The sequence below is a fragment of the Heteronotia binoei genome, chromosome 2 (genome assembly GCF_032191835.1).
Source record: "Heteronotia binoei isolate CCM8104 ecotype False Entrance Well chromosome 2, APGP_CSIRO_Hbin_v1, whole genome shotgun sequence".
Lineage (NCBI taxonomy): Eukaryota > Metazoa > Chordata > Lepidosauria > Squamata > Gekkonidae > Heteronotia > Heteronotia binoei.
The window spans coordinates 91,955,711-91,976,250 of record NC_083224.1 but is presented as its reverse complement, the minus strand read 5'-3'; the positions used below and the strand labels follow the sequence as shown (position 1 = coordinate 91,976,250).

The 20,540-nt window shown below is 44.5% G+C and overlaps 1 protein-coding gene across 3 annotated transcripts in view; it reads right to left on the bottom strand.

The window, feature by feature from the left end:
- Positions 1-20,540, bottom strand: part of AHCYL1 (adenosylhomocysteinase like 1) — a 93,026-nt gene that overhangs the window by 25,042 nt on the left and 47,444 nt on the right. For all 3 annotated transcript variants that reach the window (XM_060231612.1, XM_060231614.1, XM_060231615.1), the window contains exons 3-5: positions 17,016-17,159; positions 10,770-10,870; positions 10,251-10,353 (exon numbers count right to left, since the gene is read on the bottom strand). In XM_060231612.1, coding sequence (XP_060087595.1) covers positions 10,251-10,353; positions 10,770-10,870; positions 17,016-17,159 — 348 coding nt within the window. The remainder of the gene's footprint in view (positions 1-10,250; positions 10,354-10,769; positions 10,871-17,015; positions 17,160-20,540) is intronic.

Genomic DNA, 20,540 nt, shown 5'->3' with positions numbered 1-20,540 from the left:
CACAAGTGAACTCAGAAGACATTTTAATGCCTTCTGAGTTCACTCATGGAGTTGCACCGTGGCAACAGCATGACTCAGCAAGTTAACTCAGAAAGCATTGCTGCTGCTGTGGTAGCACAACTCATCAAGTGAACTCAGAAGGCATTTAACCTTCTGTGACTGGGGAAGGCAATGGCAAGCCACCCCATAAAAAGTCTGCCATGAAAACGTTGTGAAAACAACGTCACCCCAGAGTTGGAAACGACTGGTGCTTGCACAGAGATCTTTCCTTTCCCCTTTCCTATGCACTGAACCAGAAGGGGGAGGAGCCTCAACCAATGGAGGAAATCTAGGTTTTGCCCTGTAGCTCTTGTGCAATTGAGCAAGCCTTGCAAAGCAAGTTGAGATGCAGAAGGAAGCAAGAGAGAGGGAGAAAGAAGTAGACAAGGGCCAGTTGCTTGAGGGCCTGATAGAAGCCTTCCAGGGGCCTGATTCGGCCACATGTTTAACACCCCTGCTATAGATGATTAGAGGATTTTTTTTTAATTCTAAAAGTTAATGTTTGAAAAACTAATGTTTGAAAAAATATGCACAACCCTGCAGTAAGATGAGTAGCCTTGTTAGTCTGTCTGTAGAAGCAGAAAAAAGCAAGAGTCCATTAGCATCTTAAAGACTACCAAAAGTTGCAGCAGTGTATGAGCTTTCATGAGTTGCTGCTTACTTCTTCATATATAGCTAGAATGTGAGTCCATCTGTTCTTATAACTTGGAGAGTTGAGTGATTTCAAATGCCAAATGGCAAGAGCAGGCATATAACAATAGCACATAGGCAACAACAGGATTGATTAGATTAGGTGTGCTATGTAAAGATAGTAGGCATGAAGAAATCAGTACTGGTAATGAGACAGGAAATCTAGGTCTCTATTCAGTCCAGGAGGATGCATTGTCTTAAGCTTCATTATCAATTACAATTCAGAAATCTCTCTTTCTAATCTCCCTCTGAAATTCCTTTGTAAGAGGACCTGCTACTCTTAGATCAGCAACTGAATGTCCTGGAAGGTTAAAATATTCCCACACTGGGTTTTGAATATTGTGGTTTCTAATGTCAGACTTATGTCCAATTCTTTGTCATAGGGACTGGCTTGTTTGTCCAATGTAGAGGGTGGAAAGGCATTGCTGACATATGACGCCAAAAAACACATTAGAGGATGAACAGGAAAATGAACCTGAGATAGTATGGCTGATGTTGCTGGGTCCACTGATGCTGTTGCTAGGGTCTATATAAGAATAAGGTTGGAATCTTAGTTTGTTGCAGGCCTTTTTACCAGAATCCATGTTACTATTAAGTAGTTTATCACTGCAATTGAGAAGTTGTTTTAAGTTAGCAGGTTGTCTGTCAGCAAGAAAAAGTCAGACCCCCCCGAGTGCCCATGTGAGGGAAGTATCATTGTCCTGCATGGGTTCTAGGTGATCAATAATACGTTGGACTGGCTTGAGTTGTGAGCTGTATATGACCACCAGTGGTGTTCTGTTGTCATTTTCTTGGGCTTGACTTGTAGCAAGCTGTCTGGCCTTTCCAATCATCTTTCTATATGGTAAGAAAGATGACTGGAAAGGTTCTGCTGGACTCTTGCTCTTGTCTAACCTTAAAGTAAGTGTCGCACCCCGGGCGCCCCTCTCGGTCTCCTGGTGCTGCCGTCGCCCCTCTATCCCGGGCGACCCCCTTCAGACACTCTGTGGGCATTCCCCGGAGGTCTCAGAAACAGGGGTGGGAGTCAGGTTACTTCACCACAGGCCCCCGTTCCCCTCCTGGCTGTGCAGCGGCTCCTGTCACTCTCTCTCTCGCAAGGCAGCCTCAATAAGCACCGGCCAGCTTCCTCCCTGACCTCCTGCCCCCCTCCCTTTTATCCTCCCGTCCCAGTCCTCCCCCCTTCAAAGCCCCAGATGCCCGGGATAGGCGTGCTGGGGCTGGGCTGCCTGGGCGTGCCTCGGGCGTCCTAGACCTCTGCAGTGTGCTGGGGTGTGGCGTCTCTTGCTGCCATGGGTCAGGCGGCTCTCCCCCTCTTTGCCTGGCGCTGGGCTTGGCTTCTCCCTTCTGCTCCCCGACGTCTCGCTCCGGCCGGGCTCCTCGGACCCGGAGACGAGCACGTTGGCTGTGGGGCGTTGCTCGGGCGGCTGTCGGCGCTCCGTCAGCCCAGGTGAGCAGTAGGGCCGCCGCGGGGGCTTGGGAAGGTGCGGGAGGCTCTTGGGGCGGTGACAGGGGGCGGGAGTGGCTGGCAGGCATCGGGGGGTCCCCCTCGCGCAGTCCTCGCCCGGGCTGGGCGGGACAGTAAGTTTATCTTCATTTCTTTGTGAGCATTAGTAGTTCGTTTATGTATATATTGTTCTAAATTTGAATCACTGTTCTATAGTAGATCTATTCCCTACATGAAGAACATTGATTATTACAACACGCAACCCTATAATAGAGATCCGTATCTGTACATATTTTTGTCTTATTATCTAGTAACCAAATGGATCAGCAAATAAAGCATAAGCTCCTCCTGACACTAGAATCTTCATAAGGATATTTTCACATAGCCAGGGTACCTCAAAGCCAATTTCTTTCATTTGTAGTGCCACTTATTTACTCATTGAGTGATTTTACTTCAAATTTTTGTTGGAAAAAACATCATTTAAAAACCAATGGCTACACTTTCATCTGAAATAAGGAGTCCAAAAGATCTCTTTTTGTGATCGTCACAAGCCTGCCTAGTTAATAACACATTCCAGAATACAGATAATAAAGCTTTCATGCTTTAAATTTCTCCTATTCCCAATTCCATTCCATTGTTTATTAGATGTATCATCCTATTGATTGCACTGATTTACACTGTGTAATCTGCCTTCAGTGAGAGAGGCCAATTATAAATAACATAAACATATGAAAATAAATAACAAGAGTTAAGTATATTTTGACAAATGAACCTAAATAAAAACAGCTAAACATATTTTGACTCAACCATATACGCTGGTACACTATGGTGATAGACAAGTTATGTTTCCTCTCTCTCTCTCTCTCTCTCTCTCTCTCTCTCTAAGAGCAACCAATGAGAGACTGAAAGAATGCTGATACTTGAAAAACAACAGGAGATCAGCAGAGAAGTTGGCAGTTTAGAATTTGTGGACGGGGAGGATGTCTGACAAAGTAGAACTGCGCAAAAGAGCTGCTTAGAGCAGGCTGAAAATAGTAAAATTTGTAACCAAAGGATTCCAGCTGGAGTAGCAAAACTTAAGTTCAAAAGTTCAATGGAAGTGAAATATATTACTTATACCTTATTTTCCCCATGGTTTTGTTCATCTTTTAGTAATAATTCTCCTGTTGTGGTGGCAAATCTGACCATCCTGATTAGTTGGGGCTCAGTGGGACTGTGTGGTATCAGACTTTGGCCCGTCAAACTATCAATCAAGAGTACTTGCATGCCAATGGTTCAGTCTGCTCCTCTTTTCCGCCAGAGTGGCTGTTGCTAGCCAGCAAAGCTGATTCTCTCAGTGAAACGCAACCAACCTTTAGTTCTGGCATTTACTGGCTCTCCACACTCTCCCACTGGTTGAGCCACTTGTCACACTGATTCACAGAGCAGAGAAAGAAACCCTAACCTAGACTGGCTGAGAGAGGGAGCAGGAAGAGGAGGGACACAGCCAGAGAGACGCTTTCCTTGACTGGCTGAGAACTCCTTATCCTCCTCTGGAAGGAGAAAAGTGTTATCAGAAAGAGAATCTTGGTCTGAAAGGTGTCACTACAGGCCTCTGAGGAAGCACTCATTGGGGCCAGTCCTAACTATGGTTGCCTGTTCTAGGTTGGTGGACATTCTGTGGTGGAGTCTGAGGAAGGCATAGGAGTCACGGCTTCAGAGTGGGGCCTGCCAGACACAGATTCTTGTTGTGGAAGCTGATTGGGTGATTTTGGACCAGTCACAGATTTCCAGCACAGGACAGTGAGAGGAGAATGATATTAGCTGCTTTGGTTCCCCCCTCCCACTGTGGAGAAAGATTGTCTTTTTCCTACAGAGAGGCTGCAGTGAGGGTGAAGGCAATAATCAGCTGAAATCAGAGGGGAAGTTAAATGGGAGGAAATAGGGTTGCCAACTCCAGGTTAGGAAATTCCTGGAGATTTAAGAGGTGGGGCCTGGAGACGGCGGAGTTTGAGGAGTGGGGAACCATTATTGCCAATCTCCAGGTGAGGGGCTGGAAATCTCTCAGAATTACAACTGCTCTCCATATAGCAGAGATCAGCTCCCCTGAAGAAAATGACCCTTGCTACTCACCATGAGGAGTTCTCCTCCTCAGAGGAAAGGAGGACATCTTGGGTGTTTCTCACCATTCTATCAGGGACGCAGATTTCAAAGAAACTTCCTCTTCCTATGTGGTGTGGAAACTCCCCCTTCTCAGTTTAGGATACTCCTAGAAGCAGTTCCTACACTTTATAAGGATACTCTATGTAAAAAACAACAACTGGTAAACTAAACATATAATGAGAGAAAAAGAGAAAGAGTAACTGTGTAACAGTCCAGCCAACATGGCAGGCTCCAATCTGAAAACAGAAGGAAAGAACAGTGATAGAGTGACAGATGGTAGGACAAGATGTCCTCCTTTCCTCCGAGAAGGACCCCTCACAGTAAGTTCTAAGGGTCATTCTCCCTCAGAGGCGGAGGACATCTTGGGTGCTCCCAGAGCAGCATGTTAGTTAAGGGAGGGAATCGCCCTAGTCCGGTAAGATATGCTGCAGAACCTTTCGTCCAAAGGCTGCATCTGCATAGTCATACACATTTAGTCTACAGTGATGAATGAAGGCTGAAATAGAAGACTAGGTGGTGTCCTGCACACCTCTTTGACAGATGCATTCTTGTCAAGGGCTGCACTCCTGAGTGAGCTGTTATGCCAATTGGTACTGGGACGCTCAAGGCTTTGTAGGCTTTGGTAATGTACTGTCGGATTACATAGCTGATAGCCGATTTAGACATATGCAGACCTAGCTTGGGAACAGAGATGTTGATAAACATTGAATATGTCTTTCTAATGGCTTCTGTGTGGTGGACATCTATCTTAAGAGCTCAGTTGACATCCAGAGTGTGCCAAGAGTGCTCTTTCAGATGTTTGGGGCCTAGGCAGAAGGAAGGAAGATAGACTTCCTGTGCTTTGTGAAACTTAGATGCTATCTTGGGCTGGAAGGTGGGATCCATATGGAGGATCACCTTGTCCTTGTGAAAAATACAGAGGTCATGCTTTACTGAGAAAGCTCCTATTTCAGATACTCATCTAGCAGATGTCACAGCCACTAAGAATATAGTTTTCATTTGTAGCCACTTTAGATGAACTGATTGTAGCGGTTCAAAGGGTGATTTGGTTAATGCAGTGAGGATTGTGTGGAGGCGCCAAGTAGGAAATCTGTGAACTTGTGGAGGGAATTTCAAGGTACCCCCTTAGGAATCTACTAATGTGAGGGTGGGTAGTCAAACCCACTCCATCGATTTGCTGAAGGACAGATGCCAAGGCTGCGACCTGTCTTCTGAGTGTTGGTGGCTTCAACCTAGTCTTTAAGCTGTCCTGTAGAAACTGTAAAATATTCAGAAGAGAGGGATGCAGAGAATCAACTTGCTTCAATCTGCACCATTTGTGGAAAGCCTTCCACAATGAATTGTATGTTCTGGTAGTGGACACGCTCCTTGAAGCCAAGATGGTGTCTGTCACCTCTGAGGAGTATCCCAGTTTTAAGAAGGAACTCTGCTCAACCTCCACACGGTTAGCTGTAACCACTCTGGATGAGGATGCCAGATAGGTCCCTGCGTCAGCATGTCTGGACGGAACGGGAGACAAAGTGGTTCTGATCTCGCCATTTGTTGCACCAATGAGAACCATAGTTGACAAGGCCACGATGGAGTCACTAGAAGGACCTCTGCTCTCTGCTGTTTGATCTTTCTGAGTAGTCTTGGCAAGACTGGGATTGGAGGAAAGGCATACATCAGGCCTTGTGACCACTCGGACATCAGCACATCCATCCCTATTGCCTGGTGATAAAAATACCTGGTGAAATACTGTGACACTTGGTGACTCAGAGGGGATGCAAACAGATCCACATCTGGAAGACAAAACTGTGGAATGATCTGATGAAACAGGACTTGGTGTAAAGACCATTCGCCTGGAAGAATGCGTTGGCGACTGAGCCAATCTGCCTTGACATTGTTGGACCCTTTGATATGTTCCACCTGTATAGAGGCTAGATGATGTTCCGCCCAAGATAAGAGCCTCTCCACTTCTTTGTGTAGAGTGCAGAACATGGACCCCCCCCCCCAGTTGTTGATGCAGGTTTTGGCTGTGACATTGTCTGTGTGAATCCACACATGCTGCTTGAACAGAGAGTCCTGAAACTGACATAGAGCTAAAGGTATTGATTGGTAAATGAAGACTGGTCTGGGGCCAAAGACCCTGAATTGGTTTTTTGTTCAGTGTTGCTCCCCAGCCTGACAGACTGGCATCTGAAAATATCTGGATCTCTCTCTTTGTATAATATACCTTTCCTCGACGTAGGTTGTGATCTTTGGTCCACCAGACAAGGCTATTCCGCACCTTGCATGGGACACTGAGCGTCCTGTCTTGTTTCTCCATAATCTGGAACGGAAAGGGTCTGAGGAAGAACTGTAGTGAATGAGAGTGATAACGACTCCATTGGACTGCATCCAAATTTGAGATCAGGACCCCCATGAGTTTAGCAAAGGTCAGAAGTGAGAATGTCCTGCTGGGGATGACTTCCAAGGCCAAAGTCTTTGTCCTCTGAATTTTGTTGTCTGGAAGGAACAGGGAGTTTCTTCTGGTATCTATAACCATCCCAAGATGCTTCAGACGCTGGGTGGGTTGAAGTAGGCTCTTGGCTAGGTTGACTAGGAAACCATGTTGGATCAGACACTGAAGAGTGCACTGGACATCCACTAGGGCTTTGTCCCTCAATAATGATTGGATCAAGAGATTGTCCAGCTACGGATGGACATGAATACCCTTCTGCTGCAGATAGGCCACTATGTTCACGAGGATCTTGGTAAATACTCTCAGTGCTGTGGCAAGCCCAAATGGAAGCACTCTGAATTGGAAGTGAGTTCCATCTATGCAAAAACACAGAAACTTTCGATGAGAGACTAAGCTGGGAACATGCAAGTAGGCCTCTGTCAGATCCAGAGAAGCCAGGAACTCCTGAGGCTGAAGTGCATCTGTGATGGTCTTTAGCGATTCCATTTGAAAGTGATGGACCTTGATTGATTTGTTCAGGAATTCAGATCTAATATTGCCCGCCAGTCACCGTTTTTCTTGGGAACCCTGGCCTCTCTGGTTCCGAGGGACAGGTTCGATTGCATGGATTGCCAGTAGATGATTGATGACCTTGAAGGTAATGTCCCTCTTGGCTGGATTCTTGCACAGAGGGGACTGAAGGAACCGGTCTGGTGGAACTCTTTCGAATTCTATGGTGTAGCCTCGAGAGAAGACCTCTAAGGTCCAGGAATCTGCGTGAGAGTTCTCCCAAGCTGAGAGAAAATGAAGTAGGTGGGCTTCCATGGGAAGCCTGTTTGAGTAATAATTTATTGGACTTGGCATCCCTGTCCTGCTTGTCTGATCTCTTGGGCTGAGATCGCTGGAACTTGGGAGTTGGAGAAATTCTTTTGAAAATTCTGTTTGGGTTGTCCCCACAAAGATCATTTGGAATCTTGTCTGGTATGTGTGGAGAAATTGGACGACTGAAAGGACTGGTTGCCTTAATCCTCCTGTCTGTGTGACAGATATTCTTAGGCATGGCCTTCTTTTTATCCTTGGTCTCAACCAGGATTTTATCCAAGGCATCTCCAAATAATTTCTCCCCTTCGAATGGATAAGAAACTACTATACGCTTAGAATGAATGTCAGCAGGCCACACCCAAAGCCAAATGCCCCTCCTGGCAACTATGGCTGAAGCTATGGCTCTGGAACAGAAGGTGAGAGTGTCCAAGGAGGCGTCTGCAGAAAACTCTGCTGCCTTCAATAGTCTACTGGTGTCTTCCAAGATCTTCTTATTGGCATCTGGAAGAAGCTGGATGAGCCTCCTTATCCACACAATGGCTGCCCCGGAGACAATGGAGTTAGTCGCAGCTGCCTTGAGAGCCATTACTGTGGCTTCGTGGTTTCTTTTTAATGCTAGATTGATCTTGTCAAGCTTGTCACGAACCGAGCCATGCCCATCCTCTGAAAGAAGACCAAAGGACTGGAGTACAGCGATCGGACCATCCACCAGGGGTACCTTGTAAATCATATAACATTTTAACAAAATGAGGGACCTGACGATTAGAATTTGGTTTAGTCCATTCTGCCTTCAGTTGTCTCTCAAAGAACTGAGGAAAAGGAAAAACTTTCTCTGAGGAAGATATCTAGGGAAAAATTCTGTGTTCCCTATGGATTTATTTTTGGGATTGGTGAGGGGGCTGGTAAGGTCTTCCTCAGATTGATTGTCATAGATATCTAGTGCTGCTAAAGACTTAACTAACAAATCCCAATAATGCTCAGTTTTGAAGAACCTCACTGAAAGTTCTGGCACACAGACATCTTCTATCTCTTCATCAGAGAGAAAACCCCTTCCCTCTTCAGGCTCTGCGCCTGTGCTGCCATGATGGCCACTCTCAGGGGACCCATCTCTGTCTAGCCTCTCAAGAGGCTGCTTCCATGCTGCCTTGGTAAGCCAGGTGGTGACCCTAGGCCTCTTAGGAAAGGGAGAACGTGACTGGGACCTGGAACGAGCTGAACCATGACAACCCCCACCCATAACAGTAATCATTAAACATCTCTGCTCTTATGGTTTGATTAAGTGTCTCCATAAACTCAGGACTGAAGGGGAAACGGGTGTTTGGTACATTACCCGACCCTCGTGAAGACAAAGCTGTAGATGTCTGGCCCCTCTGAGTATCCTGTGAGTCCTGTTCACCTGCCAGGAGATTGGCACCCACCATGCATGAAGGGAAGATAGAATTGGAACCGCACTGCCAATTCGCACCATTTGGCACCAAAAAAAATCGATCCAAAATGGCCGCTACATCAGCTGAAACATGTCCTTTCCTCCTGCACTTTTGCAGGTCACCCATACAAGGCATGTTGCCAGAAGCCTCAACAAGCCTACCGGTCATGTCAGCTCCAGAGGAAGATTGTCCCACGGTCTCAGGAAGAGCACCGGGGCTGGAATCGTCCATAAAGTCGTCCTGGAGGTGGGAGGACATGACTTTGCTTGCTCCTCTTCACAGCTATTTCCAGAGGCTGGTAGACATCGCAATGCAAATAACCTCCCCTCCCCCCAAGAGGAGAGAAGAAAGGAGGAGAGGAGAGTAGGAAAAAGAAAAAAACATTGAAGAGGTTAGCAAGTAGAAGGAAGAGGAAGGGAAGAACTAAAAATCCTAAAAAGAGCTAAGTAAGCAGGAGCCTAAGCTACTGTGCTGCTCTCCCTGTCAAGGCAGGAAAGGAACTGAGAAGGGGGAGTTTCCACACCACACAGGAAGTTTCTTTGAAAACCTGCCTCCCTGATAGGATGGTGAGAAACACCCAAGATGTCCTCTGCCTCTGAGGGAGAATGGCTGCTTTGCAGGGTGGACTTGTGTCATTATAACCTGCTGAGATCACTTCCCTCCTGCTTTGGTCTCCACTGTGGAGAAGGACTGTCCTTTTCCTACGTAGAGGCTGCAGGGAGAGCGGAGGGGATGGAAAGCTGAAGTCAGATCAATTCCCCTACAGAAAACAGCCATCCTGAGGCACATACTCTATAGTATACTGTAACACAACCAAACCATGCAAAAACCCCCAGATCATGCCACAAACTCACACTGATGCTAGATACCACAAGGCTGAATATGACAGGAAAAGGCCACAAAAATGCACTGCAGACAAAAGGAATGATTGACTGGAATACTGTTTGAGCTCCAACTCCAAAAGCTTAGGGCTTAAAGAAGGCTGAGCTACCCTGTCTGTGGATGTCTCTGGGAGTGAGAGAGATATGGCTCTCTGTATATTTTAAAGAAGATGAGAAGGGTAGTTTGTGATATCCTGACCTACTGATATCCCTGAACCTGAGAGAGAGAGGCTGCTAAGGGTGGTAGGCACTCTGTATGAGTGGGAAAGGGGCATCGCATCCACATAATATTAAACATTCAAGAGTGTGATGGAGCTAATAAGCATTGCAGTAAATAAAAATATACTTTGGATTTGTGACTCCTCCAATTGTTCTCTACTCACCAGCCTCCGCCAATGCAGCAGCCACCTCATTTTGAGTGGAATAAATATTGCAAGCAGACCAACGGCACTGAGCCCCCAATGCACATAGTGACTCAATCAATACCTATAAAACAAAGCAAATGCACAATCAACCTGAAGAGCAATGGTAGTAGTTAACTGGGGGTTTGGCACAAACAAGCACAGAACCAGAAAGTTAATTACTTCATTTAAGTTTACAGCCCGCACATCTCCAAGGACTCAAGACAGATTATATATAATAATCAATGCAACAAACTGTAATACCTGCAGGACAGGAGAAGCACAAGCCCTACACTGGTGTTGCTAGAATGCAGATTTCTTGGTAGAGCACATACACATAGAAACAGATGGCACAGTAACCAGATTATGTCAGATTACTATTGTGTATTTATATAGCTCTTCCTTTTATCTCCCTCTGCTGGAAGGGACAGATGACCTGCACAGATAACAGTTACAAGGAAAAGCCAGCTTGCATGCAAGTTGAAGAACAGGGATACTGACCGCAGTCTGTGCTGTAATGTGAGTACATCCCACAATTTTAGCTCCAGCTAATGGTTTCTCCCCCTGAGCTCGTTTTCTTAGTGAAATCAGAGCAGACATATCTATGAAAGCAAGATAAAGAATTTTTAATTAAGTAGAAATATACAAAAACCACTTGTCCCCCCAGATTTAGATAAGTCAAAGAAACATACAAATGCGAACAGGCACTAGCTAATGAGGCAGCCCCATAGTGCTGAGTGGTAAACTGCAACACTGCAAGTCCAAGCTCTGCTCATGACCTGTTCAATCCTGGCGGAAGCTGGGTTCAGTTAGCTAGTTCGAGGTTGACTCAGCCTTCCATCCTTCCGAGGTCAGTAAAATGAGTACCCAGCTTGCTGGGGGTAAAGTGTAGATGACTGGGGAAGGCAACGGCAAACCACCCCGTAAAAAGTCTGCCATGAAAACATCGTGATGTGATGTCATTCCAGAGTCAGAAACAACTGGTGCTTACGCAGGGGATTACCTTTACCTTTTTACTAGCTAATGGGGACTCTAAAGAAGAAAAGACCAGCAGCGCCTACCATCTTGAATGACAATGGACAAATTAACACTGTCAGAAAAAGATTAATGCTGCCAAAAATCATGCAGCATACAGGTCTACTCTACACCACACTTCAGGGGTTACAGCCTGTTAATGTATCTCTAGTATTAAAATGGTTGCTTTTACATGGTGTTTACCACTGCAGACCCTGGCAGCTGGGGAATTGCTGAAAACTTTTGAGTTCGTGTGAAGGGCTGAAGGTGAAGGTGATTGTGGCTGATTGATTAGAGTGGCTGTGTTGCCCACCCTCTTTGCATTATTAAGCTGTGCCTTGCCAGAGACTGAGCACATTGCAGAAACCTTGGCAGCTGGGGAATTGCTGAAAACTTTTGAGTTCCTGTGAAGGGCTGCAGGTGAAGGTGATTGTGGCTGATTAATCAATGGCTGTGTTGCCCACCCTCTTTGCATTATCAAGCTGTGCCTTGCCAGAGGCACGAGCCTTTGGCGCAAGCCGAAGGGCTCTTGGCCTGTGGCTCTTAGTCTGGGGGCTGTGTAAGGACCAGGAACCCAGATTCCTTGTGTTCCCAATAAGGTAAGTAGACTCTCCAGGCGGGGAGCCACATAAACAAACTGGGTTTAAAAGGGGATGCATATTTTTAAAAAGCTATCATGAAGGTAGAATGCCAGCAGGGGGGTGGAGGCTTTCCAGTGTTTTGCATTGAGTGTCACAGGACAGATAGTGTGTGCTCGATGCAAGGAGCTCCTGGTCCTCAGGGAACGAGTTCATACCCTTGAGGCTGAGGTGACTGACCTGGAGAAGCAGAGATAGTCAGTTAGGCACTCGCAGAAGACTCTCGGGGACGTGTTAGTTGAGCCCCGCTCTGAACGTGGCAGCCCTGTTGCTGCCAGGGAGCCTGAGGATCAAGAAGGAACAGGGCACCAGGCTGAGGATAAGGGGAATGCACCCTCAGAAGGGACCTCTTCTTTGGTTGGTGAGCGGGTATCCTTTTGCGCCAAGGAACCATCCCTGGGCGGGGAGAGAGGGAGGGTCTTGTAGTTGGTGATTCAATCCTTAGGCAAATAGACAGCTGGGTGGCAAAACCGCGTACTGACCATATGGTGACTTGCCTGCCTGGTGCGAAGGTAACTTATAGGTTGAAAGATGGTAATTTGGAAGAGTGTAAGAAAACTTGGTATCCAATGTATGAATGGGCCAAACAATTGGGATTTGAATGGATAGAATAACATTACTTGTATTAGTCTCAGTAATTTCGCTCCATTAGATAAATGTATATAGGTTTATCAATAATGCTTTTCTTTTTGTTGTTGTTGTTTAATTTTTTATTTGTTTTTTGTCTTTTGTTGTTGTAAATAAAATTCTTTTTTGTGGGAAAAAAAAAAGAAGTCTCAATGTGTGGATGAGACAATGGTGCAAGAAGGAAGGGTTTAAGTTTGTTAGGCACTGGGATGCTTTCTGGAACAAGCGGGAGCTGTACAAAAAAGACGGTCTCCGGATGGAACCAGGCTGCTGGCGCTTAAAATCAAAAAGGTGGCAGAGCAGTTTTTAAACTAAATCTAGGGGGAAAGCCGACAGGAGATGAAATGTCTCTGGTTCGGGAAGACTCATCTCAAAGAGATGAAGGGTTAGCTGATACTTTTTAAACGGGTAATGGAATAGAGTTGTCCACTGAGACGGTGACAAACAAAATGGACTGCCTGCAAGAGTCCCCAGGCGGCAGGAGGAAGGTGGCAAGCCTAGCTTGCCATGGAAATTATAGATGTTTGTACGCAAATGCTAGAAGTCTTTGAAGTAAGATTGGTGAGTTGGAATGTTTAGTGTTGGGGGAAAACATAGACATTGTGGGAATTTCAGAAACTTGGTGGAATGAGGAGAATCAGTGGGACACAGTGATTCCTGAATATACGTTATACCGGAAGGATAGGGAGGGAAGGGTTGGAGGTGGAGTGGCTCTGTATGTCAGAGAGGGCATACGGTCCAGTAAGACTGAGGTCAGAGAATTGGACTCCCTTATAGAAATGCTTTGAGTTGAAATAGAGGACCCAAAAGGCAATTTAACTATGGGAGTTTGTTATCGCCCACCAAATCAAAAGACAGAGGACGACTATAATATGATGGAAGGCTTAAAGGTGGTGGCTAGACGAAAAAACTGTGTCGTCATAGGTGATTTTAACTACCCGCAGATTGATTGGGTCAATATGTGTTCTGGTCGAAAGAAAGAGACTGAGTTTCTAGATGCTCTCAATGACTGTGCTATGGAGCAGATGGTCACAGAACCTACCAAGGGTGGGGTGATCCTGGATTTGGTCCTAAGTAATGCCCAAGACCTGGTGAGAGATGTAAAAGTTATCGCACAGCTTGGGAGCAGTGACCATAACGTTATTGATTTCACTATTTGTATAAATAGGGAGTTGCCCCAAAAGACCGGCATGACCACGTTTAACTTTAAAAGGGGTAAATTCTCTGAGATGAGGAGGCATGTGAAGAGGAAACTGAAAGGAAAGGTAAATACGGTCAAAACCCTTGGGGAAGCTTGGAGGCTATTTAAAACTACAATCCTAAAGCACAGATAAAATATATACCACAAGTTAGGAAAGGTACAAACAGGTATAAGAGAAGGCCTGCATTGTTAACAAACAAAGTAATGGAAGCTGTAAAAGGTAAGAAGGATTTCTTTAAGCGGTGGAAAGCTAGTCCAAGTGAGATTAATAAAAGGGAACACAGGCAATGGCAAATCAAATGTAAGACTGTGATCAGGCAGGCAAAAAGAGACTATGAGGAGTATATTGCAAAAAACATAAAGACCAACAATAAAAATTTCATCAAGTATGTTAGAAGCAGGAAACCAGCCAGGGAGGCAGTGGGGCCCTTGGATGACCAAGGGGTCAAAGGATTACTGAAGGAGGATAGGGAAATGGCTGAGAAGCTAAATGAATTTTTTGCCTCCGTCTTCACTGTGGAAGATGAGAAATGTTTACATGCTCTGGAACCACTTCTATTGGAAGGGGTGTTGAAAGACCTGAGCCAGATTGAGGTGATGAGAGAGGAGATCCTACAACTGATGGACGAATTAAAAACCAATAAGTCACCAGGTCCGGATGGCATACATCCAAGAGTTCTGAAAGAACTCAAAGTTGAACTTGTGGATCTTCTGACAAAAATATGTAATCTTTCATTGAAATCTGCCTCCATTCCTGAGGACTGGAAGGTAGCAAATGTCACCCCCATCTTTAAAAAGGGTTCCAGAGGAGATCCCGGAAATTATAGGCCAGTCAGTCTGACTTCAATACCGGGAAAGTTGGTAGAAACCATTATCAAGGACTGAATAAGTAGGCACATTGATGAACACAAGTTATTGAGGAAGACTTAGCATGGGTTCTGTAAGGGAAGATCTTGCCTCACTAACCTGTTACAGTTTAGTGGGGGTGAACAAACATGTGGACAAAGGGGACCTAATAGATGTTGTTTACCTTGACTTCTAGAAAGCTTTTGATAAAGTTCCTCATCAAAGGCTCCGTAGTAAGCTCAAGAGTCATGGAATAAAAGGACAGGTCCTCTTGTGGATCAAAAACTGGCTAATTAATAGGAAGCAGAGAGTGAGTATAAATGGGCAGTCTTCGCAGTGGAGGACGGTAAGCAGTGGGGTGCCGCAGGGCTCAGTACTGGGTCCCATGCTCTTTAACTTGTTCATAAATGATTTGGAGTTGAGAGTAAGCAGTGAAGTGGCCAAGTTTGCGGATGACACTAAATTGTTCAGGGTGGTAAGAACCAGAGAGGATTGTGAGGAACTCCAAAGGGATCTGTTGACGCTGGGTGAGTGGGCATCAACGTGGCAGATGAGGTTCAATGTGGCCAAGTGCAAAGTAATGCACATTGGGGCCAAGAATCCCAGCTACAAATACAAGTTGATGGGGTGTGAACTGGCAGAGACTGACCAAGAGAGAGATCTTGGGGTCGTGGTAGATAACTCACTGAAAATGTCAAGACAGTGCGATCGCAATAAAAAAGGCCAACGCCATGCTGGGTATTATTAGGAAGGGAATTGAAAACAAATCAGCCAGTATCATAATGCCCCTGTATAAATCGATGGTGCGGTCTCATCTGGAATACTGTGCAATTCTGGTCACTGCACCTCAAAAAGGATATTAGCGTTGGAAAAAGTCCAGAAAAGGGCAACTAGAATGTTTACAGGCTTGGAACACTTTCCCTATGAAGAAAGGTTAAAACGCTTAGCTTAGAGAAACGTCGACTGCGGGGTGACATGATAGAGGTTTACAAGATTATGCATGGGATGGAGAAGGTAGAGAAAGAAGTACTTTTCTCCCTTTCTCACAATACAAGAACTCGTGGGCATTCAATGAAATTGCTGAGCAGTTGGGTTAGAACGGATAAAAGGAGGTACTTCTTCAGCCAAAGGGTGATTAACATGTGGAATTCACTGCCACAGGAGGTGGTGGCGGCTACAGGCATAGCCGGCTTCAAGAGAGGGTTATATGGAGCAGAGGTCCATCAGTGGCTATTAGCCACAGTGTGTATGTATGTATTTATATAAATTATTGGCCACTGTGTGATACAGAATGTTGGACTGGATGGGCCGTTGGCCTGATCCAACATGGCTTCTCTTATGTTCTTATTATTTGCTGGTGACAAGATTAGGTAAACACAGTATCATTAACATCACTTGTTGAGAGGATCCTGAGAGTTTTCTTTACAATAAAGTTTAATTATTTGCTGGAATTTAAAAAAAAACTAGGCTAATAAGAGGATTACCTGGTTGGGAGGGGCATGAACTGACTGACAAACCAAAGTTTGTCATGAAGTTTGGATGGTTTGGAGTTTGTAAACCGAGGTTCATGAACTGAGGAACCACAATGAACTTCTCTGAAATTTTGGGGGGAAGCAATTCATGGTAGGCTGTGACCCTTTGTGAAGAGCAGAACATACCGGTTTGCCCCTGCATTCTGCTTTTCATAAGAAACAGCTGAGGGCTGGGAGCTCCCTGCCACTCAGCTGCTTGATTTAAATGGCTCAGATCCAGTTTGGTGCAGTGGTTAAGTGCACAGACTCTAATCTGGGAGAACCAGGTTTGACTCCCCACTCCTCCACATGCAGCTGCTGGGAGACCTTGGGTCAGTCACTTCTTGCAGAGCTGTTATCTCAAGAGCAGTTCTCTGAGAGCTCTTTCAACTTCACCTATCTCACAGCATGTCTGTCATGGGGAGAGGAAGGGAAGGAGTTTGTAAGCCACTCTGAATTAAGGGCAGGGTATAAATCCAATCTCTCTCTCTCCTACATTCTCTTTAAACTGGGCAGCATGAAGGAGCCTACAGCTGGGACAGTGGGGAATACCATGGGAGGCTCAGCTGGGAGAAAAGTGAAAGGGAGTCCCTTCCATTCCCGGCCCCTTTCTTCCTGCCACAGGGAGCCAGGAAATGGGGGAAAGGAAGTCCTTTTCAGGGCAATCACTAACGCCTTTCTCCTGGTGACTGTTAGCTGCAGCCAGGAGAAACAGGGAACTGTACTTTCCAGACTGGTTTGGGTAGGTGGCTCAGGTCAGTTTGGGGTTTAATTCAGGAGCTGCCTCAACCCCTGAAATGACTTGCCTTTTTAACATATGTGCCTGTCCCTATTGCCTGACAGTACCCTAGCTTTTTTGAGGATAATTCTCAAAAAACAAAGGAAGTCAGTCCAAAAGCTCATCCTTTACCTTGCTCTGCTATTTCTATTTCTCGGCGCCCAAACTCGGCCTGCTTGATATTTTTAACACAGAAATTGCTGCTGCCCTTGGAATTGGTTTGCTGTTTTTCTCGAGGGGAAACCTCATCATCAGAGCTGTCTGTGTAGGATGCCGCTACAAGAACAAAAACATGCTTTGTGAGAACAGAATATACATGAAGGAGGACCAAGACAATCATGATGTCTTACCCAGTACTGACATTTTGCCATCTGTGCTACATTAACTTTATTCTGATAATGTATCTTAAACACTGAAAAAGTTCTGGTCAATCTGCTTTCTGTTTCAAGTATTTCACTTCTTGACTTGCATACAGTAGCATAAGGCGGCACCATGTGGGTTTCAAAAACTGCATGATATCGACATCCTTGAAAGATTACTGGCAGAGAAAGGGCACCTTATTTATTAAAAAAAACTGACTGCCTTTCAAACAAAAAAAGCCAGTAAATCAAGAAAACTTACAAGGACCTCAAGATGCTTTATCGCTATGGTAAAGCAATCTGTAACTATATGAGAAACACCCCCCTCCCCAGCAAACAGCATGGCACTGAAGGTTCTGGCTCTGCATATTCAAAATACACAGGACATAACAAGGATCTTTCAGACCATCCATATACAATGACAAGGGAAGATGACTTTTGTAAAGTTTAAAAACAGAACAAATCAAGTGACTTTTCCAACAAAAAGAACTGTGAAGGGACAAGAAGATGCAGTTTCTGTAGCCATGGAAGGCTGTTACAACATTCCAAAATTCCATTGATATAGAAAGGTGTTTGGCTGAGACGAGAGCTTCTAACTGAAAGGTCAACCTTACCAACTGCTATGCTAGGCTTCTGAAGTTCCTTAGTGACATCCTTAAAAATAAATGACTAGTTTCTCCTTCAAGTCTTTAGTCTGTGGAGACTTAAAGCAGTGATACTCACTCAGTGGCTCAGGAGCCATATCTGGCCGTTAGACATGCCACCTGTGGCTGAGCAACCTTCCCCACTGTAGTTCCCACCCCACATTTCAAGAAAATGAGCAAGGTGGTCTTGTAGTTGGGTGGTGGTTACCACCTAGAAATGTGAAAGCCCAGAAAAAAACTGAAATCATTCAGAGAAAAAACTCCCCTCCCCTAGTTTTTCTGATGGGAAAACTGCCCTCCCTCTTTTAGAATGAGTCAAATGCTTCTTAAGGCAAGTTTTCCCCTTATCTCAAATATATAATATGAAAAAGTCTGAGCACTTTTATGACAATGGAACATGGGGTGCCCTGAAAAGCATGCAAGTCTGTTTTACAACCCTAAAATCCTCTTGTTACATGCAGGAAGGAAATACCCCCATTTATGATTATCAATGAGGGGTATCACCTACTACATTGCTAGGAAGAGGCAAGACTACTTCCTGTTAATATCTTGGCCTAGAACCCTAAATACTGAGGGAGTACAATGTAATCTCATTGGTTAGGTGCATACTTGGTGGAAGAGGGGGATGCAGCTTCCATTACAAGTTGGATCAAATCGAACCCGTCTAGCTGGAGAGGAGAGTGTTAAAAGATTCAGCTCACTAAGTGAAAGCTGCTCAAGCTGAGGAGCCTGAAACTGACAGGAGCCTGATTGAAGTCTGCAGTGGCCATATTCTGTTTCACAAGACCCAGCTGTTTTGTTCCCATGTCTCTGGGAGAAATGCCAAGGTAAAACCTGGTAATCAATCATATTCTCTGCAACACCTGAAGCCTGGTTCCAATGTGTATTCCCATGCCTCTGTGTTCTTAGTTGACAGGACTGTTTCTAGTTAAATAAAGACCCTTTTTCCTTTTAAAGATCTCACACTGTGCATAACTCATGCACAAACTCATTCACGAACCTGAACATTTGTTCATGGTTAGATACTCAACACCTAGTCAAGTTATAAAATTTAGTAAAAGGGAAACAATAACTCCATCAACATACACACTACTTTCAGTGAGCCAGACCACTGTGACGGAGTTTACTCTGGCCAATGGCATGCTACTTGAACAATGGGTGAGGGAACCAGAATTCCTCACAAGCAGGTTCAAACTCCTTCACATATACATATGTGAACACCCATTTGCTCAGAGCCTGGAAGCTAGAGAGGAGGCATTTGTTCCAATTTTCTAATGGAAAAAAATAAGAAATTTTGGGAAGCACCAGGAAAAAAACCTCATGAAATATTTTCTATTTTTAAGAGAGAAAAACCTTGTCTTAAAAAACATTTCACTTATTCCAACTATACAGCATTAAAAAGTCTGAGGATCATTTCTGTTTTTTCAGTGGACAATTTAGGAAGCTATGGGGAACATTTTTAAAAATGGAACTGCTTTTCTTACAGAATAAGTAAAATGCTTGAAGGTAAGGTATTTCTTACTCAAAATACATAGCATGAAAAAATTTGAAGACCTTTTCAGTTATTTTAATTGAAAAATGGGAAACTGGGAGAAAACTGGAAAAATCTTATGCTTTTTTTTCCTTTTTCAAATGAGAAAAATGATACTTTTACTCCAGATGTATATGATTTTTTTCTGCACAACTATCTACAGCATTAAATAATGATAATTTCTGTGTATACAGTAGATATGCACAGTATTTTCAAGATCTTTTATTTAAAATGTAAATAAATATGTATTTAATGATAATACATGATTAAGAAGTTTTGTATTTCAATGTTAACGAAGTTTAACAAGATTCAGACATGCTGGCAGAAATACCTACTATAACCATATAAAGGTTTTTCTATCAAAATATTTTACTTTGTTTACTATAGAATTTGTTTTCTACCTTCAACTTCTATCTTTTGTCACAGATGGCAAAAACTAACAAATATGTGCTAAGGTGCAGCAGTCTGCAACTCTTCCTTAAGTACTGGGTAAACTTTCATGTTTGCTTTTAATTTCCATAAATATTAAATAATATAGTTCTAGTTATAAAGGATGCATTTTATGTTGTTAAATCAATAAATGTAGTTTATTCATAGAAGAGTAAGCATTCTATGTATTGCCATTCCCCCTCAAATATATATTTCTTGTGTCTCCCCCCCCCCCCCCCGCCCCGATACATTTTCCTCCTATGGCTTCAAAATTTCCAGGAAATGTACATCTCTGCTCCTACCTGGGAACTGCTACCTCCAGGAGTATGATTAGACAGACAGACAGACAGACAGACAGATAGATAGATAGATAGATGAGACAGACAGAGAGATCAGACTGAAAGACAAGTTGTGAGCCTCCCCTGAGATACAGACCTCGTGACAAGGATGAAAGGGTTCCTACCATCCATCAGTCCTCCAACCTTCTCCACAGCTTTTATACGCTCATAAAAGCAACTGGGCAATTGCCAGGAGGACAGCAAACTGGCCACACAGAAGAGAGGGTAAAACCAGCACCACCACCACAGCAGCTACCAGGGAAAAAAGCAACTGCCCACAGAGGGGTGGTGATGGTTTTCATCTTGTTCTCCATTGCCAGCATGCTCTCATCTGGGTACTTTGGCAGACTCTCTCT